Here is a 19,408-nt window from a genome sequence, read left to right as displayed (position 1 = left end):
AACTGGTGGCTGCATTTGGCTCACAACTTGCACAGTAGGACGTTGAAAAGGGAAACTCAGAAGTGCACCGTTTTTTGAGGTTTGGGGGCACCCATGGCAAAGTTTGACTTGGTGCCCCACCAGCCAAGAAGTGTGGGGGCGCAGATTTAACTTGAGACGTGCAAGCTGCTCTTTCATTGGGATGGGAGAGAGATCAGGAGGGAGAGAGGGAAACAAGGCAAGGTTGCCTTTGTTTGCTTTTTCTGCCCCACTGGAGGAAAGCAAATGGGCACTCCCCGAAAGTCAACATGTCAGTGGTTGCTTGGAGAGGAGGACTTGTAGCACCCCTCAAGAACTGGTGCCCTGGGGGTGACCTCCTGGGTCTGCCTAGTCAGAGGCAACATGTAGCTCTCCAGATGTTGCTGAACTACAACCCCCTCATCCCCAGCTGTAATACATCTGGCTGGTATGGCTGTGCAGCAGTGGGGCAACCACAAAGGCAGGTCGGGGATGATGGGAGTTGTAGTTCAGCAACATCTGGAGAGCCACACGTTGTCTACCCCTAGCTAGTGGATGGGCCAGTTCTGGGCATGAACCGGTCATTAAAAACCAACCAACCAGAGAGCTGGTCTTGTGGTAGCAAGCATGACTTGTGCCCTTAGCTAAGCAGGGTCCGCCCTGGTTGCATATGAATGGGAGACTAGAAATGTGAGCACTGTACGATATTCCCCTCCGGGGATGGAGCCGCTCTGGGAAGAGCAGAAGGTTCCAAGTTCCCTCCCTGGCAGCATTTCCAAGATAGGGCTGAGAAAGATTCCTGCCTGCAACCTTGGAGAAGCTGCTGCCAGTCTGTGTAGACAATACTAAGCTAGATGGACGTATGGTCTGACTCAGTATATGGCAGCTTCCTATGTTCCTATGTTCCTAATTTTTAAAAACAGTTTAAAACCATCATCTGTTAAAAGATTTAAAACAGTTCAAAAACCCTGGAAGTCCAGACCAAACAGATTGGTTTTAAGGCCTCTCTTGCAGGCCAACAATGAACTCAAACGATGGATTTCTGCTGGGAGTGCATCCCACAGCCCAGGGGCAGCTACAGAGAAGGCCCCACCTCAGAGTCGCAAACCAGCCATACCGGTGGTAACTGGAGATGGACCTCCTCAGATGACCTTAAGGTAGGTTGGGGAATGGGGATCACGCAGGAGAGACATAGGAGGGACAGCATTAAAATGCGCATATTGCGTCTGGTTATTAGGGCCAAATCTAGCATTGAAGTCAGCTGCCACTACTACCAAGGCATTGGGAAAGGTGCACGGCAGCTCAGAGATCTGTGGCCACCTCCAGCTTCAGGCGCACGATGCCTCTCAATGCCAACTGCAGGAGAGCATCATCTCCTGGTTGTGGGCTTTCCAGAGGCATCTGGTGGGCCACTGTGGGAAACAGGATGCTGGACTAGATGGGCCTTGGGCCTGATCCAGCAGGACTGTTCTTATGTTATATATGATCTTCTAATGCCAACCCAGGATGTGGTGGTGACCACCAGATTGGATCCGTTAAGAGGGGTTTGGATAACTTCATGGAGGAGAGGTCTATAAATGGCTACTAGTCGGAGGGCTATAGGCCACCTCTAGCCTGAAAGGCAGGATGCCTCTGAGTACCCGTTGCAGGGGAGTAACAGCAGGAGAGACGGCATGCCCTCAAGCCCTGCCTGTAGGTTTACAGCGGCATCTGGTGGGCCACTGTGCGAAACAGGATGCTGGACTAGATGGGCTTCCTTGGGCCTGATCCAGCAGGGCTGTTCTTATGTTCTTATACAAGTGGTAGTGTAAGCAGTCCTGCTGCTGCCGTTCTTGCCGTTGTCATGAACGGGGGGAGGGGGGGGCGTAGGCACTCCCTGTGGTACTGCCTCCCGTTCTTACCAGCATCAATCCTAAGGGACCTTTGATACTGGTAAGAACGGTGGGTGCAGTGTTATGGCCCTGTAACACTCTGCATTGTGAGGGCCAGCATGGACCACACTGATGGACCAAGGACCAGGATACAGCCACTTGATGTGCTAAAAAGTATGTCTGTAGTCCACCGGCTGTGAGGGTTGTGTCCATGTCCGCTTCATTTAAAAAACAGTTCACTGGCAATCACGGGCATAGTTTCTCACACGTGTGACAAGTCAAGTGACCTGAATCCTGCCCTGATGGAGGAGAGCTGGTCTTGCGGCAGTGAGCCTGACTTGCTGCCTTTGCTAAGCAGGGTCTGCCCTGGTTTGCATTGGGATGGGTGACTACATGGGAGCAGAAATCAGAAATCAGCTTTATTTCGATCAATGACCAGAACAAAACAAAACAGAGAGAGAGAGATCATAAAATGGCAATACTGACTTGCTCCCTTTGCTAAGCAGGGTCTGCCCTGGTTTGCACTGGGATGGGTGACTACATGGGAGCAGCACTGTCTGCTGTATGAGGTTGCCTTTCGGGGATGGGGGCATCCATAGCTCAGTGGCAGAACACTTGCTGCTTACATGCAGAAGGTCTCTCCCTGGTGGCATTTCGGATAGGAAGAGGCCTAAAGCAACACACAGGAAAGTGTAGCAGAAAGTTCAGGTGAGACATGATTTTAATCAGCATAACATTTTGCATGTTCCATTGTACACATGTAAACTTAAGATGTTTTAAATGTGCTCTAAAATGCACCTAGCTATCTCTCTGACATGTTTGCAGTCATGTGTCCCACAACGGGGCATTCGTCGGGGAGAGGAGATTCAATGTAGCTCTCTGCTCCGGTGCGTGCACGCTCGATAAGAAACCAGCTTTGCCTCTTTGTCATGTGTGAAATCACCGTCCAACAGGCATGGACTATTCAAACATCCTGAGCAGCTGCATGTCTTGATCCTGTTGGCTGAACTGCTCTGATGTCACAGTGAACTTGTGCAGGCAGAGGTGTCTTGCTGCCCTCCTTCTGGCTGCTGTTCGCCTGGCTGCTCTGATGTCACAGTGGGGCTATGCAGCTCTGGGCCCAGGCAGGCAAGGGCTGCCCAAGGGCAATACTGGAGTTATTTGAATTTGACTCTAGGGGTCAATGAGAAACTTTTGTTAAATTAGAATCTGCCATAATTGCTTGCATGCTTTGGGCTTTCAAATGACCTTTGATGCCACTGGGAATGTGCTCTAAAATGCATCTGCATATGGTCAGCTACTGGGAGCCATTCATAACTAAAAGACTTGCCAGAATAGCAATAGCAATAGCAGCACTTACATTTATATACCGCTCTATAGCCGAAGCTCTCTAAGCGGTTTACAATGATTTTAGCATATTGCCCCCAACAATCTGGGTACTCATTTTACCGACCTCGGAAGGATGGAAGGCTGAGTCAACCTTGAGCCCCTGGTCAGGATCGAACTTGTAACCTTCTGGTTACAGGGCGGCAGTTTTACCACTGCGCCACCAGAAGGAGATGAATTGTGTGGATGGAGGCCTTCTCAAGGTTGCCTCTCAATTCTCCGGTTCTTTCTTCTTAGAAAGAAACATCCCAAGTCTAAGGTTACAATCCTGTACATACTTATCTGAAATAAGCGCCCCATTGAGCACAGTAAGACTTAGGGGTGTAGCAAGGTTGGAGTGGGCCCAGAGACAAGATTTTAAAACCCCGCCCCCCACCCCCCCACCCGAAGCTCAGCTCATGAAGTAAATAAATCTTAAATAAGGCTGAATAGTGGTAACAAAAGGCATACACACACACACACACACACACACACACACACACACACACACATCCTATGTGCCACAATACAACATCATCCTAAATTATTTTTTTTAAGGTTTTGTAAATTGTGGACTATGCAAGTCATTTAATGGTACTAAAGAAAGACATGCTGTTCTGGTAGCTCCAGGTTTTAACATTCACATCAGTTTCGGAGGATGAATACAACTGAAGGAAGTCAAGGCGGGTGCATGACTGGGGGAGTCAGTCATGTGACTTGCCTGGGGGGGGGGCCAAGACAGTGGGCCCCCAGACAACTCTCTCCCCTTGCCCTGTTCTAGTTATGCCCCTGGTAGGATTTGCTTCTGAGTAAACATGCATGAAATTGCTCGGTAGTTTGCACAGGTGTTACATTCAGATTGGTGTTTAATGGTCAGGGGGGTAAGAGATAGGACAAGGTGGGGATTCAGTAATGGGGATAGGCTGTAGCTAAGGCCAGGCTTTGCCTAGGTTCAGTCCTTGGCATCTCCAAGACAGGGCTGAGAGAGACTCCTGCCTGCAACCTTGGAGAAGCCACTGCCGGTCAGTGTAGACAGTACTGAGCTAGATAGCCCCATGGTCTGACTGCTATAAAAGCAGTTCCCAATGTTCTATGTGCCTAGATGTTAGGAACATAGGAAGCTGCCATATACTGAGTCAGACTACTGGTCCATCTAGTTCAGTCTTGTCTACACAGTCTGGCAGCGGCTTCTCCAAGGTTGCAGGCAGGAATCTCTCTCAGCCCTATCTTGGAAAAGCCAGGAACTTGGAACCTTCTGCTCTTCCCAGAGCAGCTCCATCCCCTAAGGAGAATATCTTACAGTGCTCACACATGTAGTCTCCCATTCAGATGCAACCAGGGTGGACCCTGCTTAGCTAAGGGGACAAGTCATGCTTGCCAACACAAGACCAGCTCTCCTCCCTGTTGGGCTAGTCCACCAACATCTAGAGACCCAAAGTTGAGAATCTGGGTTAAGGAATCCTTAAGGAAGAATTCTCAGCACCCTCTGAAACTACAGTCCCCATAATTCTTTGAGGTGGGGGACACCACAGCAATGTAGCTGGTTTCAAAGGAGTTTCTTCTGTGGATAAATGACTAGGGATGTACGAAACGATTAGGGCACACATTGATTTGTACCTCAGTCTGGCTGATTAGGGTGATTTGTAGACAAAACAAATCACCCCTGTCCTCAATTGCCCATATTCGGGTACAAAACAAATCACCCCAGATTCAGACCTGAAACATTCAGAGATTCGGACCTTCAGTTTGTTACCAAAATGGGTTGGGTGGTAGTGCCCAATGGGCGGAAGCTACCACCACATTTCAAAGAAATTTGGTAAAGGAGTAATTTTTAAAGAATTTTTGAAGTTGGCACATCTTTCTTTGAAATTTGGTTGGTAACTAACACCCATTGGGCACTACCACCCACTCCACTCTTTTGGCCCTGTGACCCTTTCTAAAAAATCTGAATTGATTCGGAAAATTCGGGTACAAATTGAATCTGGGGTGATGGGGGGGGGCAGATTCAGGCCCCAAACAAATTGGGGTGATTTGATTCAGGTACAAATCTAAACGTAAAAATCGATTCGTGCACATCCCTATAAAGGACTGTCTTCACTACGGGGCCGGGGAATTATTTAAAATAAGGGTTGTTTCACCCTTCAAGAAGAAAGTTGGTTTAACCCTTTCCCTCCCGCAGCGCCTAGCGTATTTCTCTTAGGAACCCCGCTGGGAGGCCAGCCTGGTGTCTCATCCCCATCTTTGGCAAAGAAATGTTTGCTGACCACGTCCGCGTCCTGAGCCCCGGAGCTAAAAGCACTTTGCACTATATAACATAAAGGCTCGCGCGCGCTCTCTTCTTCCCTCTCCACCCCCGAAAGGTTACGTCTGGAGGCCACGTCGCGCATACTTCACACTGAAAGGGTTATAAAATCTTGTGTGATTTACGGGCTCCCCTCCCCGCCTTTAAAACTGCATTAGAAGAGAGATCTTCTGCTCCACTCTGCAAAAACTGGGGAATCGTCTACGCCAGTTGAGAAGTGCGTGATTTATAGCAAAGTCAGTGAGAAATTAATTAATTATTATTAATTATTATTATTACTATTATTAATAATAATAAATGATTGCATTAAAATTATAAATCCGCATTCTCTCATACAAGGTCACGATCCTATGGGCTGCATTCCATAGCGCTTACTCCCAACTTAAACGTACCTAGAACGGCAGCCTTACGTTTGGAGACTTCAAGCTTATATGCATTTTTTCCGGGGTAAACCCTACTGAACTCCGTGGGACTTACTTCGGAGTAAACTCCCAAGGAGGATCGAGCTTCGCGGTTTATTGATTTCCAGGAAAGGTTGTCCGGAAGTTTTTTTTTTCCCGTGGGGGCGTACAGCCCTAGCCAGCTGCATAGGGCTTACTCGCGAGTAGGCGTGCACAGGATTGCAGTCTTAAAAGTGGTAAACCAAGAGATTTTATATGGGGCGGAATATAAATGCGATAAATAGATATATAGATAGATTAGCAAGCAGTAGCTGGATCGTTAGTATTGGTAGTAGTAGCAGCAGTAAAACTAACTGACACCAGTTCTTATACCGCGATGCAGATGGCAGATCTTTCTAATTCAGAGAGATGAAAAGCACCAGCCCTAAAGCAAGAAGTCCCCAATTGAGAAGTCCCCAATTTCATCGAAGAAGAAGAAAAAAGAGAGATTTAGCTAAAACAAGCAGCGCGGAGAGAACACGTGCCCTGGAAGGCGTTCCTTAGTACGGCACAATCCTGGCCTCTTAGTCTGGCGGGCCCAGAGCCGATCTGCCGGCTTGCGTGTCACGGCTGCTCGTGTGTATGCGTGTGTCGGAGGGTTTCGCTGCAGCAGCGCCTGGTGCTGCACACAGTGCCTGGCCCCGTGCGCCCCTCCCATCCACTCTCTCCCGTGGGTTGGTCGCCGGTGTGCAAACGCGAGCAAAACACGTGTTGAGAAACTGGCACGCAACGCTTCTGCTTGGGAGGAGTACGTTCCAGTGCGTGTCAACGGGGCTTGCTCTCTAGCGTCGCGCGAGAGTACCGCCTTACAGGAACGCTCGAGGTGTTTCTTCTACGGGTACGTTAGTTCGCGCCTCCCTACAACACCCCTGGAAGGTAGGACAATTTAACGAGATCTCCGCAGTGCAGACGGAGGGGACGGAGCAGCTGCGGCCTGCAGAAGGCGCATTCATACCATGCCACAGAACTATCGTTCTGGAAGCCGGGGCAGAGCTGATCTGTAATGCAGAATCCACAGCAGCAGCGTCAATGGTGCTACAATTCCCAGGATCCTCTGGGAGGGCAAGTTAAACCAATATCAAAACGCTCTAAGTTTCCGAGGCATCTTCGTGGGTGCAAATCCTGATTCCTGGCTCTCTGAGGTGAGATCTGAGCCGTAGACATCTTCACAACCGACCAGGACACCAGGCCCTCCATATAAAATGCAAAAGAAAGAAAGAAAGAAAGAAAGAAAGCTCACCAGCCCCTCCATATCGCCAAGATGGGGTTTATAATGTGGGGAAAGTCCTGTTGCTACCGCAGGATTAGACAGAGCCTTAGCTGTATTAAGCTGAACTTTACTACTTCTTTAATACAATCCAAGAGAGGGTTTCAAGTTCCCTCCCTGGCTTCTCCAAGATAGAGCTGAGAGAGATTCCTGCTTGCCTGCAACCTTGGAGAAGCTGCTGCCAGTCTGTGTAGACAATTGTGAGCGAGATGGACCAAAGGTCTGACTCAGTGTGTGGCAGCTTCCTATTTTCCTGTGTTCGCAAAGTACTGTAGGATGGTTCTGTCCGAAACTCTATAGCAGCAGGGGTCCCCAGATCCTGGTGGACTACAACTCCCATCACCCCCAGCCTGTGGGGATGATGGGAGTTGTAGTCCAACGACATCAAGGTTGAGGACCCCTGCTCTGTAGCACACAGGGGTCGCCCATCTGAGGCTCTTCAGCTGTTGCTGGACTACAACTCTCATCATCCTCAGCATTGCAGCTTGGGATGCTGGGAGCTGTAGTCCATCAACAGCTGGAGAGCCTCAAGCTGGCCATCCTTGAGCTTGTCCCATGCCTTTTCCTCCCACCCCTTGGTTCAGTTTGCTTTTCTCACGAAGCAACATTGTGGTTGCAGTCACAGAGTGGTGGTGGGGGGGTTAAGTTTCATCCCTGCCGGGTAAATTAAAGGAAGCCATCCCACATGCTTCAAGGAGCCTGGGCCCACACGTGTAGACGGTGGATCCGGAGCAAACAAGGAGGGGATCCCGGGGCAACCCACCAGCATTGCCTTGTAATAACCATCCAGGCCATACGAGACGCGTTGCCTTGAGGAGAAGATTCTCCCTTTCATGCACGACTCTCGCGGTGTGTGTGTAAGAGGCTGGAATTCATCACATGCTCCCCCCCTCTCCGGATTCCGCAAACACTCTGTGGGGCGGCATTAGGCCTCCGCAGATTTCAGGGGCAAGGGAGGAAGGAAGACCACAGCCACCACTGCGTGTCTCTCGCAAGGGACATAACCTGGTCGAAATGCTTTTCTAGAGAAATACCCATTTTGCAGAAATCTGAAGAACAACCCAGGTTCTTGTACCAAGCATAGTGATAGTAATAACCACCCCTGTCGTTCGAGGCGGGAGACAGAGAGATGCTGCGATCCATACAACTCTTAGTCAGTGTGCGACTTCCTCCTGAGTAAACACATATATAGGAGCGGGCTGTAAGTCCCGTTGAGATCCATGGGAGAGCGAGGCACAGGCTTCGAGCGTCTCCCACTGAAGTCAATGAGCTTTAACAATGCAACTTTTGCGGGATCGTGCCCTCTCACACAGGCATTCTGTGTAGACAGACATTCGAGAGAGACACCCCTTGACATATAAATCCATCTTTTGTGTACAAGCTCTGGAAAGAAACCTCTAGAAAGACCTACAGAATTGAAGGTGGTCAAATTCTCTCTCACTCACGCCCCCCATTCAGACATTATATTGTACGAGTGTAGAGAACTCTGTACACTCCTACACCTTCTTGCGTTAATGACTGTGCTTGCTTCCATTTCAAAAGTGAACCTGGATACAGGCCCTTCAAATGCATGGTACAGACTGGAAGCCTAATATTGTACTGGCGTTCAACATAACGTGTGAATTAACGGTACCTGCATATAGGTCTGTACCTGAACACTCATGAGCACCGAGTCCTCTGCCAAAGAGAAGCCTCCACCCCCAACACCCCCACTTTGCTACAGAAGAGCTGTAAGGACGTGGGGAAATGGAAACCCAGGCCGTGTTCGGGCCACCCTCTCGACTCTCACTCCTGTGCAAATACACGCCCCCCTCCCCCCCCCCACCACACACGCATGCAGGCACTTTCCTACACGCGCTGCTGCCTGGCGCAGGCATTTCTCTGGCTCAGAAACAGTTTTTAAAACAGCGATACCTCGGCCTGATGTGGAGGGAGGCGGGAGGACAAAGCCAAGAGTGAGCTGTTGCGGGGCCGGTGGGACCCGGGCTCTCAGTTATAGCGACGCCCCTGAACCTGAACACACGATCCTAGAAATCTTTCTCTCCAGGTGAAGCCTTCAAGGTAACCTCTGGCGGGCGCTTTCCCCACTGCCCGCCCGCTACCTATTTCAGATCAGAAACTGCCCCCTGCCCACTACCCATTGCCGCAGGCGAGGCGATCAACACACAACACACTTACTTTGTTGTTAGTAATAATGCAGCCTCACCCTTTGTCTGCCTTCGAGTCGGAAAGAACATCTATTGGATTTGCTGGGAAGTAAGTATTCCCCGCTAAGAGTCCTGGAGGCGGACAGATCGCCTGCCTAGGACCCCCCGCGCAGTGTGCGCGAGGTTTGGGAGGGTCAGAGTCCTCTCCTCCTTCATAAACCACCCTAGTTGCTGAGGGGCAACTTTCTGGATGGAAAAGGGTTCCCTCCTCCCACCCCAGGGTGGAATTTACCCGGAAGTTGTTCTCCTCTGCCCGAAGACCTGCTGCGCTGCCCCTTGCAACGGGGGTGGCTTACAGAGCATTTCCCGGGCCATCCTGACAGCCCTCGTCAGAAATGGGCTCCCACCCCCTCGCCCACTTCTCTGGTCAGAAGATCCTACCAGTAAACTAACACGTGTACAGATCATGCCTCCGAAACCTGCCCTTGGGTTGTGATCATGCAAATAAAATAAAATAAAATAAAATAAAATAAAATAAAATAAAGTCTTCCTTCTCGAATAATCAGACTGTGACCAAGCAACATTTGCTTGACAATGAATTCTTGCTTCTTGTTCTGGAAGGATAAGGCTAAGATTTTGCATCGCTCCCTCTGTCTGGATAATGTTTGTTCTTGGATTTGAACAGCGACAATATGAAGTTGAGCCACTGGCCTGTCGCTCCAAAGGGAGTAGGAATACTGGGAGACCGCCTGGTCTCAGTATTCAGGGTCTCCTGATATGTGGGTTTCAGATCGTAGAGTGTTTGCACGGGATTAGGGGTGGGGTGTGTGTGTGTGTGGTGTGTTCATTCTGGGCTCTGTGTTTGCAGTGGAGCGGAGTAACATGTTTCCATCGCTGCGTTCTGCAGGGAGATTTCTGGCTGCAATCCTAGGTTTCTCTGGCTGAGGGCATGCCCCAATCAATGGACCCCGTGAGGCGTACTTCCCAGTAAGCGTAGCTAGGATCGGGCATAGAAGTCTTCTTCCCCAACAGTCTTACAAGAGTACAAGGCAAGAACCTTCTCACCTGAGTGAACAAAGAAAAGTGTCGAAGTGTGTGTGTGTCGGTGTCGTGTCTGTCTCTGTGTGTAACTACTTGTTCCCGACTACAACATCTTAAACGGGGGGGGGGGGAGACACAGTACCCCCCTCCCCATATATCTGAACATTATTCTTATTATAGGACGTTTCCCGTCCTTTCGAGAGCACGGCGTGTTTTACGTTCTTGTTTAACTGGTGCGCCTCGCATGTCTGTATCGCATCTGCAGGTCTGTTTCAAAGAATCTTCGCCCTCCCTCTTCCCCTCCCTCGCCTTCTGGTTGTCCGATCCTTGGGCTGCAATCACGGTAGGCATACTCACTAGGGACTCAACGGGATTTACTCCCGAGCAACAAAGTTTAGGATTGTGTGTGTCGTAAGACGCAATGCTATGCACAGCGGCTTAGAAGTGAGTCTCACTCCCTGTACACTGAGGAACAGTCTCTCTCTCTCTCCCGCGCACATACCAGCTATGAATATAATCCAGGCAATCTTGACAGGAATACACGCATGCCTCTTTGCCGGCGTCCTGGAAACAGAATAGGCTATCCTTGGATCCAGGAGGTCCTGCTTTCAAATGATCACGGCTAGGATTTGAGGCCAGGAGGGAGGGCGGAACCTCAGGCGTACTTTCTAAGAAGGAATCCCCCCCCCCAACCCACGGGTCTTACTTACGAGTAAACACGCTCAGGGCCATACTGTTCTACTTGTAAGTAGAAGTCATGGCAATAAACGGGGTGACCGAGAAGTACAGGCGCCCCGATTCGTTCTGCTCCCCGCTGCCCCGCAATTTCCCGGTCCTGTTCTCTCTCCTAGACTTGCGGCGTCTTTCCTGCCTCCTGAGCAGGGCTCTCTCTCTCTTTCTCTCCCTCCCCCCCTTCACCCCATCTCTCCATCCCCCCGAGCCTCTCGGTTTCGCTCCCTGAGGGTTCTGTATCTCTTCCAGGATCTTCCTCTCCCTCCTCCGGTTTGCCATCGTCTTTCCTCTCTCTGTGTCATCTTCTCTGTCCAGCCATCGAGCAATTCATCTCTCTCCACACACACACGCGCGCGCGCGCACACACAGAGTCATTAAGGTAAATCCAAGCGGGTGTCATTTTTCACCACCGACACCTCTCGGCTCAGAAGCACAAAAATTTGGAGGAGGAGGAGGAGGAGGAGGAGGAGGAGGAAGAGCGTGGAGAAGCGGGCGGGGGCCTCCGCGGAATGAGCGCTCCTGCTGCTGCTGCCGCGGGTGGCATCGCGGCGGAGGAGCGCCTTGCGCCCAAGCGCCCGCCTCCTGCTCAGCCTCTTGGCTGCTCTTTGCCAAAGGCGCTTCTTCTCCTTCGGCACTTGGGGGCCGGCGAAGCGCCGCTCCTGGGCTGGGGGAGGCTGGCGAGCGGGGCAGGAGGCGCGGAGAGGGCGAGTCCCGCCGCTCGATCTTAGGGCGAGCCTTTGCTGGGCCGCCGGAGGAGGAGGCAGCCGCGGCTGAAAGGGACCCGCCGCGGCGGCCTCTCGGTTCCCTCTCGCGGCTGAGCCCCCCGCCCAGCGCGGACTTCTCGCCGCCGCAGCTGCGGGCCTATCTGCGGCCAAGGGCCGGGCCGGTGGGAAGCCGCTCTTGCAGCAGCGCAGCCCGGGGGCCGGTTCTCTGCGGCGCCGACTAGTTGGGCGGCCCGGCGCGGCGCGCTCCTCCCTGGCAAGGCAGCGGGGCTCCCCCGAGCTCCAGTCGTCCCAGGCACGTTTAGGGCGGGCGAGCGAGGCGGCCCGCCCGTGTGTGGCTCTGCTGCTTGCAGTCCCGAGGAGGAAGCAGGCGCAGGGGGCTCGGGCAAAGGGCTGTCTGCCCGGGGGCGCGCTGATTCGCAAGCCGGTCCGGCGGCGCCACAAAGTGGGGCTGACTTCTGAGCAAACGCCGGCTGCGGCGGGGGTCGCGCCAGCTCAGACGCCCATCGCACGGCTCGCGTCCCGCGGGTTTGACGGCCAGGTCAATGTGCGTGCGGAGAGCCAAGCAGCCTCATTTGAAGAGAGTGGGGCTTACTCCCGAGTAAACATGCCTTGGGGCGCCGCGCTGTGCGATGCCAACCGCCTCTTTTTCACCCACAGACGCCAACACGCGGCCGTGCGCATTGCAACCCGTACCTCCCACCGCCAGCTTCGCCTCCCTCCCTCCGATGCCCCAAAGGTTATTCTCACAGAATTGTGGGGGAGCTGGGGAAAGAGTTCCAGACCCCCATGTTCCCCCCTCCTCGCCCCACATCGCTACGTAATGTCATTATTGGCAATTCCGCGTAAGAAGCCGTCGCTTACATCCCGGCTAAGAGACGCTCCACTTTCCCGGGGTAGATCGAGTCCTTGCCAAGTCTTCCTTTCTTGCCCCCCCCCCCCCCCACTGCGCTCCCCCCTCCCCGGCCCAGGAGCGCCTCTCTCTTTCTCGGCCTGCGCCGTCGGAGCATTACTTTTGCAGGTGCGGTGGTGGCGGGTCTCCTCCTCCCTTAGGAGCGTGGATCCGGTCCCGGGAGGTGCGAGCCGGAGGGGGCAGCCTGCGCGCCTCTGCGTGTGCGAGCGAGCGCCGACGGCAAAGTCTTTGCCAGAGGAGCGGAAGGCGGAGAGCGCAGGGTTGCGCGTGGACGCGGGCGCGCCGAGTCGGTCCCAGGGAATGCAGGGACGCTTGTGTCCCTCTGCCAACGTGCGTAAGGGCTGGACGTGGTTGGGAAGGACATTCCGCGGCAACCAGTAGGATTTATTGCTGAGCAAGAGCTGTGGACTTGAGGGCGCGCGTGTGTGTGAGAGAAAAGAGGAGGCTTCGGGTGTCCGTCCCCCCCAAGAGAGCGCTGCTGCCTGCGTGTCGGCGGGGGGGGGGTGTTCCACAAAGAACTCCGATCTTGGGGTCACTGTCTGGTTAAGGGGGCTTACTCCCAAGTAAGGCGGCAGGTAGCGGTTTCAAAGTTCTCGCTGGGCTCATACTCAGCTGTGAGGCTTACATAAGGACTTACATAAGGACGTGAGAACATAAGAGCAGCCCTGAGGGATCAGGCCCAAGGCTTATCTGAGCCAGGCGGGGAGAACAGGGAGATTTAGTTGTGCATCACCTAGTTTGTGTGAATGTGTTTTTCAGGGGACTTTGGTGAGACAGAGCAAACGTGACAGTGGTTTGCCTGTAAGGCTGCGATCCTACCCATGCTTAACGTCGGGGAATAAGCCCCGTTGGACACAATGGGACTTACTTCCGAGTAAACATACATAGGGTTGCTCCGCAAGAGAGTTTGCTTCTGTGGCTGTAGCTGGCGGGTGACAAGAGTTTTTGTGGAGCTAGTTGTCAGTGTTTGCATGGACAGTGTTTCCATGTGACAAGAGTGAAAGAAGAATCATAACGTGCAAAGGAGAGAGCTCGTGTGAATGTATGTTAAGAGAATGAGTGGTGGGTGTCAAAACAAGAGACCCTGACTGCAGTCCTATGCACTCTAGCATAACCCCCCTTGAACTCCTCGGGTCTGATATCTGAGTAGACCTATAGAGGATCGGGCTCCTTGTTCGCCTCTGTAAAAGGCAGATCCAAGGTGGGCACGATGCAGCCGGAGCCTATCCAAAGAAAGTCCCACAGGGACTTACTGAGGAGAAGAGAAGGGCACACTCCCGCTCACGCGAAGTCCCATCGATTTCAGCGTAAGAGCTAAACACGAGTTGACGTCTGCAGTCCCAACGAGCACCCTTGGGAACAGGGCCTGTTGAAGTCGGCGGGGCTTACTTCAGAGTAAAGAAGCCCAAAGTCAGGCTACATTCATATAAGTGGGACAAGCACTTAACGTTGCCTGGATCGTGTGAATGTGTGAGGGGAGGCCTCGCTAGGTTGGTCCCCTGGGTCGGGGACCCGAAGGCTTTGCTGCTGGTGGGGGCTTCCTCGGCTCCTGCGCCCAGCCTCTCTTGGCCAAGCCTGGCCTTTGTGCAGCTGCACCCAGTTCCTGCGCATCATCCAGCCCTTCAGGTCACCCCTCGCCTCGCCTCCTCCTCTGCACCTCTCCTCAGCTTTCCAACTTCCAAGGATTTGCAGGGTGTGGGGAGAAGCATCAAGCCGCAACGCCTACGTTACCGCCCCGTTTTCTGCCTTCTCCTCTCTTTCCATTAAAAAAACAACAACCAACACCACACAAAAACCTGGTACTTTTCTTTTCCCAACCTAAAATAATAATAGACGATTGTTTTTGACTCGCTGGTATCAGCTTCCAAATTCCGCTTGTTTGACCTTTTCTCTCCTTCCCCACCTTTTCTCCTTTGGCGTTCCCTTTTGCTTTATTTCCCAGTAAGAAAAAACTTGGACACCTTTCCCTAAACTTTTTCTGGCTCAGGACTTGTGGAGCGCCTTGTTATTAATAAGTCTTTATTCCCCCGCCCTCGGCCTCGCTCAGCTTCGAGGGTGCTCCTTGGTCTGACTCTTCCCTATTATGTAGTGAACATTTTTAAACTGGAGAAGGCAGGCGCGCTTTCTGTCCCCTTGTCAATTTCAACTCGCCTCTGGTCTATTTCATCCGTTCCGAGGCTTCCCTTTAAAATCGCGCGCAGGATCTCCACTTATTATGTGCTCCCCGCCCCGCCCCACTTTATTGGAGGTGGGGAATCACGAAAGAAAATCCCTTTTTCCTTGTGTGTGTGTTTTAAATATCTTGCTTCTTTCTAATTTTGTTTTTAAACTTAAAAAACCAAACAAACTTATTTCTCCTTCCTTCTATATTTCGTGCAGTGTATTGTCCGGGAGGGTGGGGTCGGGGAGGTGGTTGGGGGAGGGCTCACTCAGGGTTGCTTCCTCTTTTACAAGGTCTAACAGGAGGGATCCGCAACCCACTTGCTCCAGAACAATCCTATTGCCTACAGTGGGATTTTTGCCGCCTCTAAAGATTGCAACAGGTTATCTTCCACGCTGCGCCTTGACCAACTCGTCTGTTTTTGTAATTAAGAGAACTTTTGTAAGCATAAGTTGGCTTCTAGGGGCTCCCCAATAAGACTGCATCTCCCCCAGATTCCTGTGCCTGGAACAGGGTAGATTTGAGCGAGGAGGACCAAGACATAGAGGAGGAGGATGGATCGGGGCCGTATGCCGTCTATGCATGCTTCCTCGGAAGTAAGTCCACTGAGTTCAATGGGGTTTACTCCTGGGTAAGTGTGCCCAGAACTGCAGATTTGTTTTCTTCCCCGACCCACGCTATGCGCATGAATCTATCAATGAGGATCACAGACCCTCTTAACACCTTTCAGCCTCCCTTTTGTGAGGCAATACAGAACTGCAGAAACATGCGCGTATATTTCTTTCTCTTCACTGTAAGGTTGTGCCCATAATTGCGGAATAAGAATTGCAGCCCCGCTGCACTGATAGGGAAGAACAGAGCGAGGCAGCCGGCTGCGGCACTTTATTCGGCATTAATTCATGAGCCAAACGTGGCGATAGCCACCGACTTACAACCAACCAGATCCTAGGATGTTTACTCAGAAGCAAGTGCCCGTGCGTTAATGAGGCTCACTTTCCTAAATGTGCGTTTGTTTGCAACCTTAGGTGGCTAAAACAAAACAAAACAACTCCCTAGACCTTCCTAAAATAGCCATGGATACCCTACTCGAGACCAGCCACGTTGCGCCTCCATGATTAGAAGCAGTGTACCTCTGGCTGCTAGATGCTGGAGCACGTGTCTGCGACATCCTGCCCGTGAGCTCCTCGGGGACATCTGCCTGGCTACAGTATGCGGGGGCTGCCCCCGGGTCCCATCCAGCACCAGCACCCTCCTGACGTTCCCATTCATTTAAGTGGGCGGGATCCTGTGCACGCGGCTTGCCCGATCGCCACTTTCCCCCTTCTTTTTCTTAAAAAAAAAAAAAAAAAGTGTGAGCAGGTAGCAATTGCAGAAAAGAAACCGGGTCGCCGCCGCCGCCGTGGACTTCTCCGTCTGTTGCTTCGTTCTTCTCGGTCTCTCTCTCCTCCCCCTTTCTTTCCTTTTGAATTTCCCTCCTGGCTTGATATTGGGGAAAACGGAAAGAAAGCGGGGGTGGGGGGAGCCCCAAGCCAAGCCAAAGAGCTCCCTTTCTCGCCCAAGCCTTCGACTCCACCAATGTGGCTCCCGTTTTATTCCGGAGTGCTTTTTGCGGTCACTCCTGGGCTGTTGCGCGCCTTTACGCACGCCTCCCACTCCAGCAGCAGCAGCTTCGCCTCCTCCTCCTCTCCACGCCTCCCTTCGGCGGCAGCAGCAGCGTGCGCCTGATGTCTCGGAGGGTAACCCCCTCTCCCTCCTCCCCCCCATCACTGGCCATTGGCTTGCCCTGCGCCGGGCTCCCCCCCCCGCCCCACTCTCGCGCTTGATCATGTCCAGCCCCCGGTGACTGTCCATTGGCGTGGCGCTCCGCTTCCCTCCTCCCCCTTTTCTCCGGCTTCGCCCTGCCCCTGTTTTCTATGTCTGTGTCCATCCAGTCGCTTGACGTTCAAGTTCGTAGGGACGTCACGTCCGCACTTGAACTTGCAGCTCAGGGGGGCTTTTGCCATTTTTTTTCACCTCTCTCTCTTTCCCTCTCTCTCCTTTCTCTCTCTTCTTTTTTCCCCTCTCTCTCTCTCCCTCTCTTGCACAGAAAGGGGGGGAAAAAAAAGAAGAAGAAGAAAAAAAAAGAAAGCCATGACTGCTATCCCACAATTCATCTTCCCCGCGCCATCTTTGTATTATTTCTAATTTATTTTGGATGTCAAAAGACATTGATGAAGATATTTTCTCTGGAGTCTCTTGCCTTGCTCACCCGGCGCTTCCCGATGTGATCCGTGCAAGAGAGCTCGCTGCGCGCCCGCCCGAGCCGCCGACACCACCATGTCTCGCCGCAAGCAAGGAAAACCCCAGCACTTAAGCAAACGGGAATTTTCACGTAAGTAAACCTGCCGCCTCGCGTGCCTGCCGCCTTTCTTTCCCGACCCCCTCCCTTGCCAAAGAAATGAGAGAAATAAAAAACAAAACCGGTTTTTGCACAGTTCCACCTGGCTCCTTCGCTGCACGTCCTTTGCTGGCTGAGTTTGGGGAGGAGAAGCAACTCACAACTCAGCCCCCCAGTTTGGTACCTCTTTTTGTTGCACCGCCAGCACCTCGACCACTTCCCCCCCGCATCGCGCTCCTCTCTCCTCGGGCACGCTCGCTCTTTCTCTCCCTCTTCAAGTTCCATTTCTTTTTATTTCCCCTCTTCTGCTGCTCCCTGCAACTGATTCGGCTGTCGAGCTTTTGCCGGAAGAGAGCGGGTGTGTGCGTGCGCCTGCAGCTTGCAAATGCATTGCAACTTAAGAAAGAAGGCAGGTTTTGCAGGAGAGAGAAAGAGAGGCGAGTGGTTTGCAAAAGTGCCGAAAGAAAATGCGTGTCTTTCCTCTGGAGCGGACGCTTCTCTTTGCATTCGGACAGAAAGAGAGCGAGACAGCGAAAATAGCAGCTTTGGGGGGGGCGCCCTGTCTTGCGGAGCCCCCCCGTTCAACTCGGCTCCCCCTCTCTCGCCAGGCAACCTCCCGCTTTGTGGTGCCAAAGGGTGCAAAAAACCGGACCTTTCCCGCGGCTTCTTTTGTCTCCACGGTCGAGATCTGGGGGTGGCGGTGGGAGATCGCCCACCCCCCACCCTTCCCTGCGTGTCCCGCTCCTTTTTTCCTCCCCCCCCCGCGGGCGACCCAGCACAGCACAACGAAGGGGGCAGACACGGTGTCTGCCTTTGGCCGGCGAGCTCCGGGTGCTTTTCTCCGCTGGCACCGCCACAATGAACTCTTTCCCCCATCAGCCGTTTGCTCCCGCCAGCATATTCCGTCCGCCCCCCCCCCCCCCGCCCTCCTCCTCCTCAGACCCCCAAACTCTCCGGCTTTGCAGAAACTTGGACTAGCAGGGCAGGAGGGAGGTGGAAGCCGAGCGAGATGGGCACGCGTGGTGTGGTGTGTGCCTGCGAGAAAGCGAGCGAGCGAGCGAGCGCGAGGAATTCCCCTCCTCTCCCTCGTACTATTTTTTGGAAGATTTTCAAAAAAAAAAAAAAAAAAGTGGAAGTGGATTTTGATTGGGAAAAATCTCGTGTCTGGATGTTTACAAGCGCCGCATGTGCTGCGGACTCGCTGCCAGCAAAACAGACCAAGAGAACAACCGCTTTGCGAGAGCGCGGGGCGGGGGGGGGGGGAGCGGGCGGGCGGGCGGAATAATGCCACCGAGCGTCTCCTGCAGACTCCGCAGATATTCAAAAGAAGACTCGACGCAGCTCTGTCTCTCTGATCACAATTAAGGCAGCCTTAAAAAAAAAAAAAATTCACACGCATACACACACCTCGCCTCAATCCTGGCCGACTCAAAACCGGGAGGAAATGCGTATTACTGCTACTCCTCTTATTTTTGCATCTCACTCTTTTATTTCGCCAGTGGATAGGATTCTCGCCCCCCCCCTCCCCGCCCGCGCTCGGCCTCTCAGCCAAGCCCTGCACAAAAGCTCGAGCGGTGGTGACTGGCTTGCAATGCAAACAGAAAAGGGAAGTCTGGACTTGAGATGGTTGGTTGTTGGGCGGGGAGGGGGGGGAGGAAGAGATGAAATGAACAACTTGTGCTTGCGGGGGGGGGAGAGAATGGTTGCATTTTTGTTCCCCCCTCTCCTCCCCCCCCTTTTAATTTACAAAAGACCTTTCCTGCCCCCACCAGCTTTTGCAAAAGTTTGCATTGCAACCTCCCCTCCCCCAGCCCTCGCCTGCATTGCAATGCAGAATAATGTCGGTTTTGCAACAGACACACTTAATGGAAGGCACCCCTTAATAGCAGGTTCTCAAGCACACACCCACCCTCCCCCATGCACGGGGAAAGTTGTCTTTTCAAGGAGGCTTTCTGTACATTATTTCCTTTCTCCTCCCTTCCTTTCCGGCCGATTTTCTTTTTGGAAATGTTCGGCGTGGGGTTGGTTGTGCGTTGCATTTTGCAACATAACTGCCACACTTTCGGACCTGCT

General features: G+C 52.7%; 1 protein-coding gene and 1 long non-coding RNA gene across 2 annotated transcripts in view; one reads left to right on the top strand and one right to left on the bottom strand.

The window, feature by feature from the left end:
* Positions 1-2,571: 2,571 nt before the first annotated feature.
* LOC128323543 (uncharacterized) lies at positions 2,572-13,274 on the bottom strand. The gene is made up of 2 exons (XR_008306340.1): positions 12,898-13,274; positions 2,572-3,041 (listed from the first exon to the last, which is right to left on the bottom strand). It is a non-coding gene; the product is annotated as an uncharacterized LOC128323543 (long non-coding RNA).
* Positions 13,275-16,850: 3,576 nt separating this feature from the next.
* BCL11A (BCL11 transcription factor A) overlaps positions 16,851-19,408 on the top strand; it is a 213,068-nt gene continuing 210,510 nt past the window's right edge. The window contains exon 1 of the mRNA XM_053246832.1: positions 16,851-17,329. Coding sequence (XP_053102807.1) covers positions 17,275-17,329 — 55 coding nt within the window. The 5' untranslated portion in view covers positions 16,851-17,274. The remainder of the gene's footprint in view (positions 17,330-19,408) is intronic.

The sequence above is a fragment of the Hemicordylus capensis genome, chromosome 1 (assembly GCF_027244095.1).
Source record: "Hemicordylus capensis ecotype Gifberg chromosome 1, rHemCap1.1.pri, whole genome shotgun sequence".
NCBI lineage: Eukaryota > Metazoa > Chordata > Lepidosauria > Squamata > Cordylidae > Hemicordylus > Hemicordylus capensis.
This window is presented reverse-complemented; position numbering and strand designations above follow the sequence as displayed.